The 19,641-nt window shown below is 44.1% G+C and overlaps 1 protein-coding gene across 1 annotated transcript; it reads right to left on the bottom strand.

Annotated features, from left to right (window-relative positions):
- Positions 1 to 128: 128 nt before the first annotated feature.
- LOC124048635 (E3 ubiquitin-protein ligase TRIM23-like) lies at positions 129 to 19,495 on the bottom strand. The gene is given in 12 exon segments (XM_046369615.1): positions 129 to 1,307; positions 1,509 to 1,633; positions 2,795 to 2,905; positions 3,061 to 3,190; positions 3,296 to 3,430; positions 3,996 to 4,211; positions 4,480 to 4,662; positions 6,849 to 7,127; positions 7,339 to 7,460; positions 12,055 to 12,217; positions 19,402 to 19,468; positions 19,470 to 19,495. Coding segments are annotated over 12 exon segments (1,737 nt in total). The 3' UTR covers positions 129 to 1,127.
- Positions 19,496 to 19,641: the final 146 nt, after the last annotated feature.

The following is a 19,641-nucleotide window of genomic DNA, read 5'->3' as shown; positions in this document are numbered from 1 at the left end:
TGGATGTGTGAAATGAATAAAGCAGGGTTTTATTTGGGACCATTCAGGGGAACATTACAGAACGTTCAGATAGAATCATGTTAGATATTTCTATCTACAACTTCTCTGGATGGGTCAGACCATATTCAGACATTCATCAGTTTGTTTTTATTTAATAGCGTCACATTATGAATAATTTACAAAAAACATCAAGTCCGAGTAACAAATGTGCGGCTGTGCACTGTGCTTCTAAACGTTTCAAAATCACATCAGAAATGGAAGATTTCGCAAATCAAGAGATCCGTTAAGAGTAGAGGGAAAGGCTTCTTCACATGTGCCTTTTTGCTTCTTTTTTTTTACACATACAAGAAGTAGTAAACACTATAGCAATAAGGAAAGTTCATTCTAACCAAAGGATGGTTCCGCGATACAACAAGAGGCATTGAAAGAGCGTTACTACAGGTGGGTAATGTAGTATTTTACTAAAAATGCAGACTGTGCTAAAACAGAAAATCGAACAAATGTTATTACAGAACTCAACCTGGAGTCCTATAGTCGACAGCAGATATTATTTTTCATTTGGTTTCAAACGAAGCCAGGGTCACATTCAGTAGGGCACAACATCATGGTACATTCAGATAAATATTGTGTGAAAATCATCCTGTCAATTAATGAAGGAATCATGTCAGCGCTAAACATTTATCTGCAACGTTGCACCGTCCTGAACACAACCCACATGCACCAATGCATTCTTCACAACAAAAAACACTCCACAAAACAAGAGGCAAAAATTTAGCTCAGATGTTTCACCAGAGATACAATATCTCGGCTGTTTCAATCAACTCAAAATGGATTGATACAGATTTCAGTAAACTGCATTATTTAACGTAACAGACACTTCTCAACCAAAGTAAATAATAGCTGAATCCAAACCTTCACCGCTTGTGTTATTTTCAGACCGTATGCTGCATTACATAAAATCATCAGTCAAGTGCATTGGTACCGAAGATCGGGTAAGCATCAGGTAAGAAGTTTAGGTTGGTATTTGGAGAAACTGGTCTCTAGGGTATCAATGGGTTATGGGGTAGTTCTAGGGTAAGAGGATAAGGGGTGAGACTGGGTACCACAAGTCAGTCATCAGGGGAGGTTTAGGCCACGTCCAGCACGCCTGCAGCCACCAGCTGTCGGGACAGCCAGTCCAGGCCCTCGTAGAGCCCTGTGCCGCTGCGGGCGTCACAGCCTTGGATGTGCCAGCTCCTCCCACAGCACAGCTTGTGAAGGCTCAGAAGCTCCGTCATCTCCTCCACTGACTCAGCCCCGGGGACATCCTGCAGATGAGGATAGAGGAATCAATGACTTGATCATCTTTGTGTGTGTGTGTGTGTGTGTGTGTGTGTGTGTGTGTGTGTGTGTGTGTGTGTGTGTGTGTGTGTGTGTGTGTGTGTGTGTGTGTGTGTGTGTGTGTGTGTGTGTGTGTGTGTGTGTGTGTGTGTGTACTTGTTTCTTGGACCAGAGGGCTGCGTGTGTACCTGTTTGTTGGCGAAGATGAGCAGCAGGGCGTCTCTCAGCTCTTTCTCGGTCAGCAGTTTCGCCAGCTCACTGTGGGCCTCCATCAGCCTGTCTCTGTGACAGCTGTCAATCACAAACACCACCGCTGGAGAGATAAACTGAGAAAGTCAGGGCCCTATTCATTCATAACCTGTTTCCAGGTTTCCTGGATGAGTAAAAAAAAATAATTTACTGAAAAAGTTTTGTATAACATACTGGATTTTCAAATTCTCTCTTCAAAAGCAGTACATTTGTCATATGTATTGATACAGTAAGGGAAGCAGGTAATATGAAAGAAAGAGGCTAGACAGATACACTCTTTATATAAAGTATAAGGACACCCTTTCAAATGAGTGGATTGGGCTATTTCAGCCACACCAGTTGCTGATAAGTGTATAAAATCGAGCACACAGCCATGCAATCTCCATAGACAAACAATGGCAGTAGAATGTCCCGTACTGATAAGCTCAGTGACTTTCAACGTGGCACCGTCATAGGATGGCACCTTTCCAACAAGTCAGTCATCGTCAGACAAGAACTGTTCGTCGGTAGCTTCACGAAATGAGTTTCCATGGCCGAGCAGCCACAAGGCGAAGAGCACCATCCGCAATACCAAGCGTCGGCTGGAGTGGTGTAAAGCTCGCCGCATTGGCCTCTGGAGCAGTGGAAATGCGTTCTCTAGAGTTATCAATCACGCTTCATTATCTGGCAGTCCGACAGACGAATCTGGGTTTGCGAATGCCAGAACGCCACCTGTCCCAATGCACAGTGCCAACTGTAAAGTTTGGAGGAGGAAGAATAATGGTCTGGGGCTGTTTCTCATGGTTTGGGCTAGGCCCCTTAGTTCCAGTGAAGGGAAATCATAACGCTACAGCATACAATGACATTCTAGACGATTCTGTGCTTCCAACTTTGTGGTAACAGTTTAGGGAAGGCCCTTTCCTGTTTCAGCATGACAATGCCCCCATGCACAAAGCGAGGTCCATACAGAAATGGTTTGTCGAGATTGGTGTGGAAGAACTTGACTGGCCTGCACCTCAACCCCATCGAACACCTTTGGGATGAATTGGAAAGCTGACTGCGAGCCAGGCCTAATCACCCAACATCAGAGCTCGACCTCTAAATGATCTTGTGGTTGAATGGAAGTCCCCGCAGCAATGTTCCAACATCCAGAAGAGTGGAGGCTGTTATAGCTGCAAAAGGGGGACAAACTCCATATTAATGCTCAACAAGCAGGTGTCCACATACTTTTGACATTGTAGTGTACCTTGTGTGTTCAGGTAATAGTGCTTCCAGAGAGGTCGTAGCTTATGTTTCCCACCAACATCCCAGATGGTGAACTTGAGATTCTTATACTCCACTGTCTCCACATTAAAACCTAGAGATGACAAGAAGGAATGGCTAATGTCAATACAATTCAGGTAAATAAGTCGCTCTGGATAAGAGCGTCTGCTAAATGACTTAAATGTAAATGTCATGTAAAAATGCATAATTTGACACATGCCTACATGACAACGACTGTTGTGGGTTTACCTATGGTAGGGATGGGCTGCATAAACTCGTCCTGTTTCAGCTTGAAGAGGATGGTGGTTTTCCCGGCACTATCCAGTCCCAGGGTCACCACCCGGATCTCCATCTTTGGACCAATGTGGACCCGGTTGTCCTGGAACAGAGAAAAACCATGTCGTCTAAAGGAGGTAACTAATTATCTTTCAATGGAGAGTGTGCCAAGTCTTGAATTCCTACAGAGTAGAGCAGAGTGCTGTACCTTGGTGAAGGTGACGGGGATACCAGCGTCTAGCTGGATGTGGTCGGCCAGCTCAGTGAACTGCTGCTGCTGTTTCTGCAGAGTCTCCAATAGTCTGTTGATCTCCTGCTTGGCCAGAACCACCCTGCAGTCATCCTACCGAGAGAGACGGGAAAGACATCAGTCATGATTACTGGGATGTTTTGTGATACTTGCAGGCAAGAATGCTTGATCTTGCTGTGACAATTCTGACATTTTATATGGCAATATGCAATGATTTTGTTGAATTTTTCACAAATGCGCTGACAAGGGGAAGTGGCTTGACGTGTGACTTGATTGAACCATATTATGTGGTAAATGTGCAGTAATTGGTTGAGAATGCGAGCCCTCTTTTTTTGCTGCGGTGATGAGTCAGTTTTGTCCAATAATATTGCGATGAATTGACTGTTTTATGCTGAAATAGTGCAGTGATTAGTGAAACTGGCAAGCCCTCTGATAATATTGTTGATTTTGGGCATTGTTGATTTTAAAAAATATATATAAAAATTTTTGCTATCGTAGAATCCAGGAGGGACTGTCCAATTGAACACGCACACAGAAGACCCCAGGAAGAACATAGCGGTGCAAAGCTGCTTATTGAAAACGACGGCACCTTCCGGTGCAAGCAGAGATTGCGTTCCTACGGTGTGCTCTAGATTCTATCCCCCATTTTGGCTCCTACCTGCTGCAGAGTTCTCTCACAGTGCAGGCAGGCAGTGGAGACCTGGGAAAGCAGGATGGCCATGTCCTCCTGCTGCTGCCGGAGCCAGATGAGTCTCTCTCTGACGTGGGCATCCACTACGCTGAGCGCCATCTCCTCCTGTCTGCACAGTGTCTCGTGGAGGTCGGCGAAGTAGGCCCGTACGCAGGACCGGGCGCTCTCTGCCGTGCCTGGGACCTGGGGAACACCCACAGACGACTGAGTCCATCAGGAATACACACAGCATGAGGAAAGATACACTAGGATTAAACGTAAGCTATTTCATGACTTTTTTTTGAAGGAAACAACGTTTGAGGACTTTTAAAATGTAGCCATTGTAAATTGGTAAACACAGTAACAGCTTTACATTGATTATACCTCAATTGCCTAGCTATCCTCTTTGACAACTAAAACTTATTCTGTTGTATAGAATGCAAAAAAATCATCCACTGCCAGCTGTTCTTACATGTTCAGTGTGTGCCATGCCGATGCCGTCATCCACGGTCTGTTCCCCTCCCTCAATCTGCTGTACGATCCCAACCAGCTTCCTGGAATACTCCGACACCTCCTCTGTGAACGTCCGGATACAGTGGGCCATGTCCAGGATGGATGCACGGATCTGATTGGCTTCTGCCTCCAGAACCACATGCTACAGGAAGGAAGCAATCAGTAAGGAGAAATTAAATCAAATCATAGCAGTTGAACAGCCTCAACCTTCCTGCCTCAACACCATAGTACCCGCCAAGCTCTTCACTAAGCTCAGGGCCCTGGGTCTGAACCCCTTCCTGTGCAACTGGGTCCTAGACTTACTGACGGGCCGACCCCATGTGGTGAAGGGAGGCAATAGCACCTCCGCCACGCTGATCCTCAACACGGGAGCCCCACAGGGGTACGTGCTCAGCCCACTCCTTTACTCCCTGTTCACCCATGACTACGCACCAGTGTTTCCATTAGCTGGCAAATGCCGGCAAAAAAAATGAAAAGCGGATAAATAAAAAAAAACTGTCGCCGGCCAAATTGTCCCGGAGAAGAAACGACACTACTCCACTACAGAGCTGTGAGTCTCGCTCTTCCCTTTCATCCTTGAGCTGTTTCTACAACTCGGAGTTCACCTGTGGTAAATTCAATTGATTGCATGTGATTTGGAAAGGCACACACCTGTCTATATAAGGTTCCACAGGTGACAGTGCATGTAAGAGCAAAAACCAAGCAATGAGGTCAAAGGAATTGTCAAAGAGCTCCGAAACATGATTGTGCCTAGGCCTAGATTTAACTAGGCAAGTCAGTTAAGAACAAATTCTTATTTTCAATGACTGCCTAGGAACTGGCTGTTCAGGGGCAGAACAACAGATTTGTACCTTGTCAGCTCGGGGATTTGAACTTGCAACCTTCTTGTTACTAGTCCAACGCTCTAACCACTAGGCTACCCTGCCACCCCAAGATCTGGGAGCAAGGGTACCAAAACATTTATGCAGCATTGAAGGTCCCCAAGAACACAATGGCCTCCAACATTCTTAAATGGTAGAAGTTTGGAACCACCAAGTCTCTTCCTAGAGCTGGCCGTCCGGCCAAACTGAGCAATCAGTGGAGAAGAGCCTTGGTCAGGGAGGTGACCAAGAACCCGATGGTCACTCTGACAGAGCTCCAGAGTTCCTCTGTGGAGATGGAGGAACCTTCCAGAAGGACAAACATCTCTGCAGCACTCCACCAATCAGGCCTTTATGGTAGAGTGGCCAGACAGAAGCCACTCCTCAGTAAAAAGGCACATGACAGCCTGTTTGGAGTTTGCCAAAAGGCACCTAAAGGACAAGATGATTCTCTGGTCTGATGAAACCAGGATTGAACACTTCGGCCTGAATGCCAAGCGTCACGTCTGGAGGAAACCTGACACCATCCCTACGGTGAAGCATGGTGGTAGCAGGGAGGGACACTAGTCAGGATCGAGGGAAAGACAAACGGAGCCAAGTACAGAGAGATCCTTGATGAGAATCTGCTCCAGAACGCTTAGGACCACAGACTGGAGCGAAGGTTCACCTTCCAACAGGACAACGACCATAAGCACACAGCCAAGGCAACGCAGGAGTGGCTTCGGAACAAGTCTCTGAATGTCCTCGAGTGGCCCAGCCAGAGCCCGGACTTGAATCCGATCGAACAACTTGCCACCCCCATCTAGCCAGCTAACTAGCTGGGTGAGAGTACTTGACGTCGTTCACTGAGGGTCAGTGCTACCTGGGAACCTTGGGACATCCCTAGGCAAAACACTGACCTTAACCCCTCCCATAACCGTGAACCTTGCCATTTTAAAATGTCAACTTCAATGGAATGGCGACGTCCCAAGGATCCCAGCTAGCAAGGACAGTTTACTGATGCAACGTGTAGGGCGAGTGCCAGCACCACATTTTGTGATTGATGTTTTTCTTTTCAAATGACAACAAAATACCAATACATTGAAAATGTGTCCAATGCGGTGTTCCAGCTGGCTAGCATGAGGCAGCTCAGTCTTCAGAGTCTAGGCATTTTGTTTGCTGGAATCATTGCCGTTTATCCTCCCATTCGCTAGAGTAACAGTTTTTCTATTTTAAAAAATTCAAAGTATTTCTGGTGCTCTTAAATTGTTATTTGGTGCTTACATTAATATTCTTTGTAGGGCAGTTTTCAGCACAATCAATACAAAAAAAGGTTTTATTGGTCATCTGTGAATATTGCCACTCTAAAATCAGAATTGTATCAGATCAATAAATTCCATATCGGTCGGGTTCTAATAAAAACATATTGTTGTCTCCAGTGGGTCTCGTTGCTATGAATTCTCCAAGCGGACTCATCCTCCTGCCGTACCTTGTGTCCCTGGTGCTTGCCGTACTCTTTGCACACGCAGCACATGAGCGGCCCAGGCTGGCAGATCTCCTCCTGACAGACAAACTCGATAGCGTGGACCTGATGCTGCGGGCACAGAGTCTTCTCGTGGGGCTTGTCTGCCAGGGGTACCCGCCGGTGCTTGGCCAGGGTGCGGGTGGAGTGGGTGAGCTGGGAGCAGTTGGCACACAAGTGGGTGGCACACACCGTGCAGTACATAGATGCCGTGTGGCTCTCGTCCTCGTCACAGCGGATTACACTCTGGAAGGAAAGGGAAGAACATAGAATAGTGTTACTTCCTTAATGACAACGCATGAAATGTATGTTTAGCTGGATGATGAAATGTAAATAAATAAATAAATAAAACAGGCAGATCAAAGCAAAGTCCCATGTTGCCTTCACCTATCCTCTGTGTTTTCAGATAGTTGCAGATGACAGATGGGAACCCAGGGCAGGGGTAACTACTGCCTACCTCTCCCATGCCTTTGAGGGACTCCTCGGCCACGCCCAACTGGTTGGACGCTCCATTCTGCAGCCTCTCCAGAAGTTCCAGCAGAGCAAAGTTCTTCTTCAAACCCCACACACCAGAGTCACCTGGGAGAGAGAGAGAGCGAGAGATGGATGTCACAACACCGTCACACAGACCAGAGTATGTGAGCCATTGGAAATCCCACACATCGCTCGTGGAGCTGTCTTTGCGCACCGCTCTGTGGTTCAACGCCCATTCCCCTGCTCTGCAAAAAAAAAAAAAAAAAAAAAGAGAACAGCGCTCACAATTTTTTTCCTTTAAAATGTAGCTCAGACCAAGACTCCCTTTTTGTTTAACAATAGCCTATATAGAAACCAAAACGTGACGCATGGGCTGATTAGTTGTCTTGCTATCAATTACACAGGCTGTGTGACCTATTTCTTTGTTGACTCTTAACATCTCTGCGCATTAGTGGTGGGGTAGGCTAAATAAATACAACAGAATAGGCCTTATTAGGGGAATAGTGGTGAAATGAAAAAATGCTGGGCAGAGAACACCCAGAGCTCGTGGCTGAGCAGTACCGGAGTGAAATTGGAGCAGGAGAGAAGGCAGAATCGATCCATTACAGCCAAATTACACACGCTCCACTAACACAGGTAATCCCAAACTGGGGCATGCACAACGATTTATTTCAGCTTTTAATTCTTTCATCACATTCCCAGTGGGTCAGAAGCTTACATATACTTAATTAGTCTTTGGTAGCATTGCCTTTAAATTGTTTAACTTGGGTCAAATGTTTCAGGTAGCCTTCCACAAGCTTCCCATTGATTTGGGTGCATTTTGACCCATTCCTCCTGACAGAGCTGGTGTAACCGAGTCAGGTTTGTAGGCCTCCTTGCTCACACATGCCTTTTCAGTTCTGCACATTTTCTATAGGATTGAGGTCAGGGCTTTGTGATGGCCACTCCAATAACTTGACTTTGTTGTCCTTAAGCCATTTTGCCACAACTTTGGAAGTATGCTTGGGGTCATTGTCCATTTGAAAGAGCCATTTGCGACAAAGCTTCCTGACTGACTGTCTTGAGATGTTGCTTCAATATATCCACAATTTTCCGTCCTCATGCCGCCATCTATTTTGTGAAGTGCACCAGTCCCTCCTGCAGCAAAGCTCCCCCACAACATGATGCTGCCACCCCCATGCTTCATGGTTGGGATGGTATTCTTCGGCTTGCAAGCCTCCCCCTTTTTCCTCCAAACATAACGATGGTCATTATGGCCAAACAGTTCTATTTTTGTTTCTTCAGACCAGAGGACATTTCTCCCAAAAGTACTATCTTTACCCCATGTGCAGTTGCAAACCGTAGTCTGGCTTTTTTGTGGCTGTTTTGGAGCAGTGGCTTCTTCCTTGCTGAGCGGCCTTTCAGGTTATGTACATATAGGACTCGTTTTACTGTGGATATAGATACTTTTGTACCAGTTTCCTCCAGCATCTTCACAAGGTCCTTTACTGATTTGCACGTTTCGCACCAAAGTACGTTTATCTCTAGGAGAAACAACTTTCTTCATCCTGAGCGGTATGACGACTGTGTGGTCCCATGGTGTTTATACTTACGTACTATTGTTTGTACAGATGAACGTGGTGCCTTCAGGCGTTTGGAAATTGCTCCCAAGGACGAACCAGACTTGGAGGTCAACATTTTTTCCCCCCCCTGAGGTCTTGGCTGATTTCTTTTGATTTTCTCATGATGTCAAGCAAAGAGGTACTGAGTTTGAAGGTACACCTCCAACTGATTCAAATGATGTCAATTAGCCCATCAGAAGCTTCTAAATCCATGACATTATTTTCATTATTTTTGTGATAGAACTCACTGTGTCTATACAATTGTTGGAAAAAATTACTTTCAAACAAGAAATTTGTGGAGTGGTTGAACAACGAGTTTTAATGACTCCAACCTAAGTGTATGTAAACTTCCGACTTCAACTGCATATATAAATGTATTTTCTTCACATTTTCAAACAGTCCATTTCTATTTATCAATGACAACCTCACATTCGGGTGAGGTTGTTTCTCACCTGAGTAGCCTCGTTTCACTGCCAAAAATTAAACCATCTAGTGTTCAGTGAAACAACAACACAATGTCAAATACATGTAGCCTAGTCAAATAACTAACACAATAACTGCTACTCTCTAGCGGGAATTCCACGAACGGTCCGTATGTAGCCAAACGTAGCTGCTGCTCATGTTGGTATCTGTACTGATGGAGTCAAAGCCATGATAGGGAAACATAGTGAAGTGGTAAAGCGCGTGCAAGCAGTTTCTCCCGACACCACTTGGGTACAGTGCAGCATCCACCAAGAGGCTCTTGCTGCCAAGGGAATGCCTGACAGCTTGAAAGACGTTTTGGACACTAAGTGAAAATGGTTAACTTTGTTAACTTCTCTAGGGTAGGGGGCAGCATTTGGAATTTTGGATGAAAAGCATGCCCAAATTAAACTGCCTTCTACGCAGGACCAGAAGATAGGATATGCATATAATTAGTAGATTTGGACAGAAAACACTCAAGTTTCCAAAACTGTTAAAATTATGTCTGAGTATAACATAACTGATTTGGCAGGCGAAAACCAGAGAAAAATCCATTCAGGAAGTAGGAATATTTTGTTGTAGTTATCTATCCCATGCCATTATAGTATCCATCGACTTAGGACTCAAATTGCAGTTCCTATGCCTTCCACTAGATGTCAACAGCCTTTAGAAATGGTTTCAGGCTTGTATTCTGAAAAATGAGGGAGTAAGAGCAGTCTGAATGAGTGGACCCTGCCATGTCACAGAGCTTTTTCCATGCGCGCGACCGAGAGAGTGCCTTTCTTGTTTACCTTTTATATTGACAACGTTATTGTCCGGTTTAAATATTATCGATTATTTAGGCTAAAAACAACCTGAGGATTGAATATAAACATCGTTTGACATGTTTCTATAAACTTTACGGATACAATTTGGATTTTTTGTCTGCCTGTTGTGACTGCGTTTGAGCCTGTGGATTACTGAAGAAAACGTGCAAACAAAACTGAGGTTTTTGGATATAGAGAGACCTTATTGAACAAAAGGAACATTTATTGAATAAATAAATGTCTTCTGAGTGCAAACATATGAAGATCAAAGGTAAGTGATTCATTTTATCTCTATTTCTGACTTGTGTAACTCTTCTACTTGGCTGGTTACTGTTTGTAATGATTTGTCTGCTGTGCTATGTTCCAAATAATTGTAAGGTATGCTTTCGCTGTAAAGCATTTTTTAAAAATCTGATACCGTGGTTGGATTGACAAGAAGTTCATCTTTAAACCTATGGAAAATAGTTGTATCTTTTCTGAATTTTAATAATGAGTATTTCTGAATTTCTGTATAGGAATTTGGCGCTCTGCTATCTCACTAGATGTTGGCCAGGTGGGGCGCTAGCGTCCCACATACCCTAGAGAGAGGTTAAAGCAAGGCCCCTGAACTCATGTGTATTTTCTGCACTATGCAATGGTATGGGAAGCGACCACGTAACGCTTTTACAACATGCAGAAGTGCGCTGGTTATCAAGGGGCAAAGTATTGACACATTTTTTTATTGAGAGACGAGCTGAAAGTTCTTTACTGACCATAACTTTCACTTGTCTGACTGCTTGCATGATGACAAGTTTCTCACACGACTGGCCTATCTGGGTGATGTTTTCTCTTGCCTGAATGATTTGAATCTAACATTACAGGGACTCCGTAACTATATTCAATATGGGGGACATAATTGAGGCTATGATTAAGAAGTTGGAGCTCTTCTGTGTGTTGTCCTTGTTAATGCAGACACAGGTCTTTCCATCATTGTATGACTTTTTTTGTGCGCAAATGAACTCAAGCTTACGGACAATGTCAAATGTGGCATAGCGAAGCACCTGAGTGAGTTGGGTGCGCAATTACGCAGGTACTTTCCAGAAACAGATGACACAAACATCTGGATTCGTTATCCCTTTCATGCCCTGCCCCCAGTCCACTTACCGATATCTGAACAAGAGCCTCATCAAAATTGAAACAAGTGATTCTGTGAAAATGTTATTTAAATCAGAAGCTACTGCCAGATTTCTGGATTGGGCTGCGCTCAGAGTATCCTGCCTTGGCAAATCGTGCTGTTAGGACACATATGCCCTTTGCAACCACGTACCTATGTGAGAGTGGATTCTCGGCCCTCACTAGCATGAAAACTAAATACAGGCACAGACTGTGTGAAAACTGATTTAAGACAGACTCTCTCCAATACAACCCACCATAACAGAGTTGTGCATCCCTTCAAGCACACCCTTCTCAATAACCTGTGGTTAGTTATTCACAATTTTCGATGAACAAAAGGTTTTATATGAAAGATGGTCAAATAAAGAGCAAAATTATTTATTATTATTTGTGCTCTGGTCCTATAAGAGCTCTTTGTCACTTCCCACAAGCCAGGTTGTGACAAACTCACACTCATTCTTATGTTTAATAAATGTATCGTATAGTGTGTGTGGCAGGCTTACAATGGCAAAAAAACAATTTTTGAGAGTGCGCTAACCCTGGTGCTAGAGGGGTTACACAACTGGAGGTGGAATGTTTGAAGGGGTACGGGACTATAAAAAGTTTGGGAACCACTGCTCTAACACATACACAGGAAAACAATAGGCCTGTATAGAAACCAAACAATACAGAACTCACCCAGTTCAGTGACCTGTCTGTCAAAGGGGCAGCGGACGGCTCTACCATGCAGGGGCAGCCGGGTCAGACAGTCATGGCAGACCGTGTGACCGCAAAGCAGCAGCCGGGGGACCTTGTCCCCTTGGAGAGAGAAGACATCCTCACACACACCACACTCCAACACCTGGGAACCACAACAACAATAACACAAAGACAGGTTTAGCCAGACACCCACACACTTGGATGGATGGATCTCTTCATTGCATATCATCTCAAAATGTATTCATTTGTCCATGGCCTGAGATTAGGAATATGCCTTAGTTAGTCTATAATTATCTTCAAAGTAATGACTCGGGATGTTGGGTTTGAAATGAAAGATTATTTTAGTAATACTACTTGTTCACGTTCCATTTAACAAAATTCTACAAAACAATAATAGAAAGTTTCTAACGAAGGTCAGGATAATCACTTGTCACTTGTACAGAACGGGTGCGTTCTCCCCTCTTCATACTACCTGTCGTAAAGACATTCTAGAATTTGCAGTCAATAGCGTAATCCAATACAATAGAAATATGTACAGTTGAAGTCGGAAGTTTACATACACTTAGGTTGGAGTCATTAAAACTTGTTTTTCAACCACTCCATACATTTCTTGTTAACAAACTATAGTTTTGGCAAGTCGGTTAGGACATCAACTTTGTGCATGACACCAGTAATTATTCCAAAAATGGTTTACATACAGATTATTTCACTTTAATCACAATTCCAGTGGGTCAGAAGTTTACATACACTAAGTTGGCTGTGCCCTTAAACAGCGTGGAACATTCCAGAAAATTATGTCACGGATTTAGAAGCTTCTGTTAAGCTAATTGACATAATTTGAGTCAATTGGAGGTGTACCTGTAGATGCATTTCAAGGCCTACCTTCAAACTCAGTGCCTCTTCACTTGATAACATGGGAAATTCAAAAGAAAATCAGCCAAGGCCTCAGAAAAAAAATTGTAGACCTCCACAAGTCTGGGTCATCCTTGAGAGAAATTTCAAAATGCCCGAAGGTACCACGTTCATCTGTACAAACAATAGTACGCAAGTATAAACACCATGGGACCGCTCAGGAAGCGGTATGACGCTTTCCGTCTCCTAAAGATTAATGTACTTTGGTGCGAAAAATGCAAATCAATCCCAGAACAACAGCAAAGGGCCTTGTGAAAATGCTGGCGGAAACCAGTTACAAAAGTATCTATATCCACAGTAAAACGAGTCCTGTATCGACAATAACCTGAAAGACCGCTCAGCAAGGAAAATGCCAAAACCGCCATAAAAAAAAGCCAGACTACAGTTTGCAACTGCACATGGGGACAAAGATTGTACTTTTTGGATAAATGTCCTCTGGTCTGTTGAAACAAAAAGAGAACTGTTTGGCCATAATGACCATCATTATGTTTGGAGGAAAAGGGGGAGGCTTGCAAGCCGAAGACCACATCCCAACCGTGAAGCATGGGGGTGGCAGCATCATGTTGTGGGGGTGCTTTGCTGCAGGAGGGACTGGTGCACCTCACAAAATAGATGGCATCATGAGGACGGAAAATTGTGGATATATTGAAGCAACATCAAGACATCTGTCAGTCAGAAAGCTTGGTCGCAAATGGGTCTTCCAAGTGGACAATGACCCCAAGCATACTTCCAAAGTTGTGGCATAATGGCTTAAGTACAACAAAGTCAAGGTATTGGAGTGGCCATCACAAATGGCCATTTCACATTCTTAAAATAAAGTGAAATGGCCATTTCACATTCTTAAAATAAAGTGAAATGGCCATTTCACATTCTTAAAATAAAGTGAAATGGCCATTTCACATTCTTAAAATAAAGTGAAATGGCCATTTCACATTCTTAAAATAAAGTGAAATGGCCATTTCACATTCTTAAAATAAAGTGAAATGGCCATTTCACATTCTTAAAATAAAGTGATGATCCTAACTGACCTAAAACTGGAAATTTACACTAGGATTAAATGTCAGGAATTGTGAAAAACTGAGTTTAAATGTATGCAAACTTCCGACTTCAACTATATGTAGTTCTCTCAATCTCTAATACAATTACATATGTAAATAACTGAAGAAAATATCTTTAGATACAGCTCAATGACTTACCTGTAAACATTAACTCTGTAACCCATTAAAAGTTACAACATTAATGTCCACCTCCTGCCACTATAATTGTCATGGCATACTTTTAAGATTGAAAGCAATAAAATGAAAACAACCTGTTTTTTTAACCAGTGGATTTTGTCCATCCTCCACCGATTCAGAATGCCATTTTCATAGTCATGGCACACCGTGTGTGTGAGCCAATGATATATACAGTACCAGTCAAAAGTTTGGACAGCTAGTCATTCTAGGAGTATTCTTTAGAATAGTGAAGGCATCAAAACAATGAAATTACACATAAGGAATCATGTAGTAACCAAAAAAAGTGTTGAACAAATCAAAATATATTTTCTGTTTGAGATTCTTCAAAGGTAGCCACCCTTTGCCTTGATGACAGCTTTGCACTCTTGGCATCTCTCAACCAGCTTTGTGCTTTGTTAAAAGTATTTATTTTGAAAGAAACCACTACTAAAGGACACCAATAATAAGAAGAGTCTTACTTGGACCAAGAAATACAAGCAATGGACATTAGACCAGTGGAAATCTTTCCTTTGGTCAGAGGAGTCTGAATCTGGGATTTTTGGTTCCAACCGCTGTGTCTTTGTGAGACGCAGAGTAGGTAAACGGATGAAGCATGGAGACACTGTCAGTGATTTATTTAGAATTCAAGGCACACTTAACCAGCATGGCTACTACAGCATTCTGTAGAAACACACCATCCCATCTGGTTTGCACTTAGTGAGACTTTTCAACAAGACAATGACCCAACACACCTCCAGGTTGTGTAAGGGCTATTTGACCAAAGTGGGTGGTGGAGTGCTGCATTAGATGATGCAGGGAGGTCGGCCTCCACAATCACCCAACCTCAATCCCAATTGAGATAGTTTGGGATGAGTTGGACCGCAGAGTTAAGGAAAAGCAGCCAATAAGTGCTCAGCATATGTGGGAACTCTAAGACAGTTTGAAAAGCATTCCACATGAAGCTGGCTGAGAGAATGCCAAGAGTGTGCAAAGCTGTCATTAAGGCAAAGAGTGCCTATTTTGAAGAATCTAAAATATATTTTGATTTGTTTAACATTTTAACATTGCTAAATGACTTAAATGTAAAATGTAAACATTTATTTGGTTACTACATTAATCCATGTGTGTTATTTCATAGTTTTGATGTCTTCACTATTATTCCACAATGTAGAATAATAGTTGACAACTCCATTGTGTCCTCCTCCCAAAGCGCTAAGAACCTTGGCGTGATCCTGGACAACACCCTGTCGTTCTCAACCAACATCAAGGCGGTGGCCCGTTCCTGTAGGTTCATGCTCTACAACATCCGCAGAGTACGACCCTGCCTCACACAGGAAGCGGCGCAGGTCCTAATCCAGGCACTTGTCATCTCCCGTCTGGATTACTGCAACTTGCTGTTGGCTGGGCTCCCTGCCTGTGCCATTAAACCCCTTCAACTCATACAGAACGCCGCAGCCCGTCTGGTGTTCAACCTTCCCAAGTTCTCTCACGTCACCCGCTCCTCCGTTCTCTCCACTGGCTTCCAGTTGAAGCTCGCATCCGCTACAAGACCATGGTGCTTGCCTACGGAGCTGTGAGGGGAACGGCACCTCAGTACCTCCAGGCTCTGATCAGGCCCTACACCCAAACAAGGGCACTGCGTTCATCCACCTCTGGCCTGCTCGCCTCCCTACCACTGAGGAAGTACAGCTCCCGCTCAGCCCAGTCAAAACTGTTCGCTGCTCTGGCCCCCCAATGGTGGAACAAACTCCCTCACGACGCCAGGACAGCGGAGTCAATCACCACCTTCCGGAGACACCTGAAACCCCACCTCTTTAAGGAATACCTAGGATAGGATAAGTAATCCCTCTCACCCCCCCCCTTTAAGATTTAGATGCACTATTGTAAAGTGACTGTTCCACTGGATGTCATAAGGTGAATGCACCAATTTGTAAGTCGCTCTGGATAAGAGCGTCTGCTAAACGAATTAAATGTAAATGTAGAAAATAGTAAAAATAAAGAAAAACCCTTGAATGAGTAGGTGTGTCCAAACTTTTGACTGGTACTGTATATACACTGGATGACTGATAAGGGGCACTGCCACCGTGACTCCATCTTGGCACTTCCAAAATATGTTTTACAAATGGTGGGGAAGCTCTAGAAATGCATTTATACACATTCATGCTCCTACTGGGGAGTGCCGGTGGCTTCAAAGCCTTTCAAAAGCAAAGACATAGCATCAGCAATCCAGGGTTTATATACACTGAACAAAAATATAAAACGCAACATGTAAAGGGTTGGTCCCATGCTTAATGTGCTGAAATAAATGATCCCAGAAATTTCATACGCACAAAAAGCATATTTTTCTGAAACTTTGGGCACAAATTTGTTAGTGAGCATTTCACCTCTGCCAAGATAATCCATCCCCCTGACAGGCGTGGCATAACAAGAAGCTGATTAAACAGCTTGATCATTAGACAGGTGCACCTTGTGCTGGGGACAATAAAAGACCCTGTGTGGTGTTGTGTTGAACAACGCCACAGATATCTCAAGTTTAGGGAGTGTGCAATTGGCATGACTGCAGGAATGTCCACCAGAGCTGTTGCCAGATAATTTAATGTTAATTTCTCTACCATAAGCCACCTACAATGTCATTTTAGAGAATTTGGCAGTATGCCCAACCATCCTAGCAACCGCAGACCATGTGTAACCACGCCAGCCCAGGACCTCCACATTCAGCTTCTTCATCTACGGGATGGTCTGCGACCAGCCACCCAGACAGATGAAACTGTGGGTTTGTACAACCGAATAATTTCTGCACAAACTGTCAGAAACTGTCTCGGAAGCTCATCTGCGTGCTCGTTATCTGCACCAGGCTATTGATCTGACTGCAGTATGGCGTTGTAACCGTCTTCAGTGGGCATATGCTCACCTTCGATGGCCACTGGCACGCTGGAGAAGTGTGCTCTTCACAGATGAATCCTGGTTTCACCTGTACTGGGGAGATTTAAGTCATTTAGCAGACGCTCTTATCCAGAGCGACTTACAAATTGGTGCATTCACCTTATGACATCCAGTGGAACAACCACTTTACAATAGTGCATCTAAATATTTTAAGGGGGGGGGGTGAGAAGGATTACTTTATCCTATCCTAGGTATTCCTTAAAGAGGTGGGGTTTCAGGTGTCTCCGGAAGGTGGTGATTGACTCCGCTGTCCTGGCGTCGTGAGGGAGTTTATTCCACCATTGGGGAGCCAGAGCAGCGAACAGTTTTGACTGAGCTGAGCGGGAACTGTACTTCCTCAGTGGTAGGGAGGCGAGCAGGCCAGAGGTGGATGAACGCAGTGCCCTTATTTGGGTGTAGGGCCTGATCAGAGCCTGGAGGTACTGAGGTGCCGTTCCCCTCACAGCTCCGTAGGCAAGCACCATGGTCTTGTAGCGGATGCGAGCTTCAACTGGAAGCCAGTGGAGAGAGCGGAGGAGCGGGGTGACGTGAGAGAACTTGGGAAGGTTGAACACTAGACGGGCTGCGGCGTTCTGGATAAGTTGTAGGGGTTTAATGGCACAGGCAGGGAGCCCAGCCAACAGCGAGTTGCAGTAATCCAGACGGGAGATGACAAGTGCCTGGATTAGGACCTGCGCCGCTTCCTGTGTGAGGCAGGGTCGTACTCTGCGGATGTTGTAGAGCATGAACCTACAGGAACGGGCCACCGCCTTGATATTAGTTGAGAACGACAGTTTGTTGTCCAGGATCACGCCAAGGTTCTTAGCGCTCTGGGAGGAGGACAAGATGGGAGGAGGACAGATGGCAGACAGCGTGTATGGCGTCGTGTGGACGAACAGTTGGCTGATGTCAACGTTGGGGGGGTTATGCTATGGGCAGGCATAAGCTAGGAACAACGAACACAAATGCATTTATCAATGGCAATTTGAATGCACAGATACCGTGATGAGATCCTGAAGCCCATTGTTGTGCCATTCATCCACCGCCATCCCCGCATGTTTCAGCATGATAATGCATGGCCCATGTCGCAAAGATCTGTAAACAATTCCTGGAAGCTGATAATGTCCCAGTTCTTTCATGGCCTGCATACTCAGACATGTCACCCATTGAGCATGTTTGGGATGCTCTGGATCTGTGTGTACAACAGCGTGTTCCAGTTCACACCAATATCCAGCAACTTTGCACAGCTATTGAAGAGGAGTGGGACAATGTTCCACAGGCCACAATCAGCCTGATCAACACTTATTTTTATTTACTTAACTCGGCAAGTCAGTTAAGAACTAATTCTTATTTACAATATATATGCGAAGGAGAGGTCTCAAGCTACATGAGACAAATGGTGGTCACACCAGATACGGACTGGTTTTCTGATCCCCTACTACATTTTTTTGTTTGCATCTGTTTTCCCTGTCATGTGAAATCAATAGATTAGGCGCTAATTAATTTATTTCAATTGACTGATTTCCTTATATGAAGTAACTCAGTAAAATCATAGAAATTGTTGCATGTTGCATTTATTTGTGTTCATTGTACATCAATGGTAATAGCTATTGAAGATTGAAATCTTATGAAATACACAAAAAGGCTTGGATTTTTCTCCATCCACCCGATTCAGAAAATACCATCTTCATAGTCATGGCAGGCTTGGTTTGATAGTTATTGAGGAGCGTGAACCGAATATCCAATATAAAACACATTTTACCCCTACATTTAACCTTCTTCTTCTTGAACTGCACTGTTTGTTACGGGCTTGTAAGTAAGCAATTCACGGTAAAGTCTACACTTGTTCTATTCGGCGCATGTTGCAGTTAAAGTTTGATTTGATTTGGGTTCAAGAACTGAATAAATTATGCAGTATCAAGCCAGCTACAGTTAATTTTAACATACAGCTATGCTAATATATGCATCCAAGTGACAGGTGAAGTTAACGGATGCAATTGCATGGTTTGCATGGTTTACAAAAAGCTGTGCTCGGGGCACTTAATTGCAGACAGAATCACCATCTGGGTTTGGTCGATTTCATGTCTACGCAGACACAAAAACTGCAGGCCGATCGTTTGACACTGCAGTGACGCCCCGGCCGCAGAGGCATACGAAGCCAAGAAGGCAGAATTGAGCGCCCTTGCTGGTCGTTTGAATAAACCGCTGGATTCGACCGGTAATATCGCCCACAAACATTGTTCATATGCTTCTTCAGACGTATAAGTATTCAACCAACCTTCACCGTGTTGCCTGTGGCCCCTCTACCGTGCCGAACACAGACGTCCATCGTTGCTGCTGTCCCGTTTGTTCACACCCATAGCAACTGCCATCCGATGACTAAACCATTCCCACGGTGTCAGTGTGAATCCGAAAATGTCTGTGTGGAATATCTGTAGACCGCCAACTAAATTTGAGAAGTTGTATTTATGAAATGTAACTTTGGTATCGATAAAAAAAACTAATAGGTTTGGATATT

This window comes from Oncorhynchus gorbuscha, linkage group LG11 (assembly GCF_021184085.1).
Source record: "Oncorhynchus gorbuscha isolate QuinsamMale2020 ecotype Even-year linkage group LG11, OgorEven_v1.0, whole genome shotgun sequence".
Lineage (NCBI taxonomy): Eukaryota > Metazoa > Chordata > Actinopteri > Salmoniformes > Salmonidae > Oncorhynchus > Oncorhynchus gorbuscha.
This window is presented reverse-complemented; position numbering and strand designations above follow the sequence as displayed.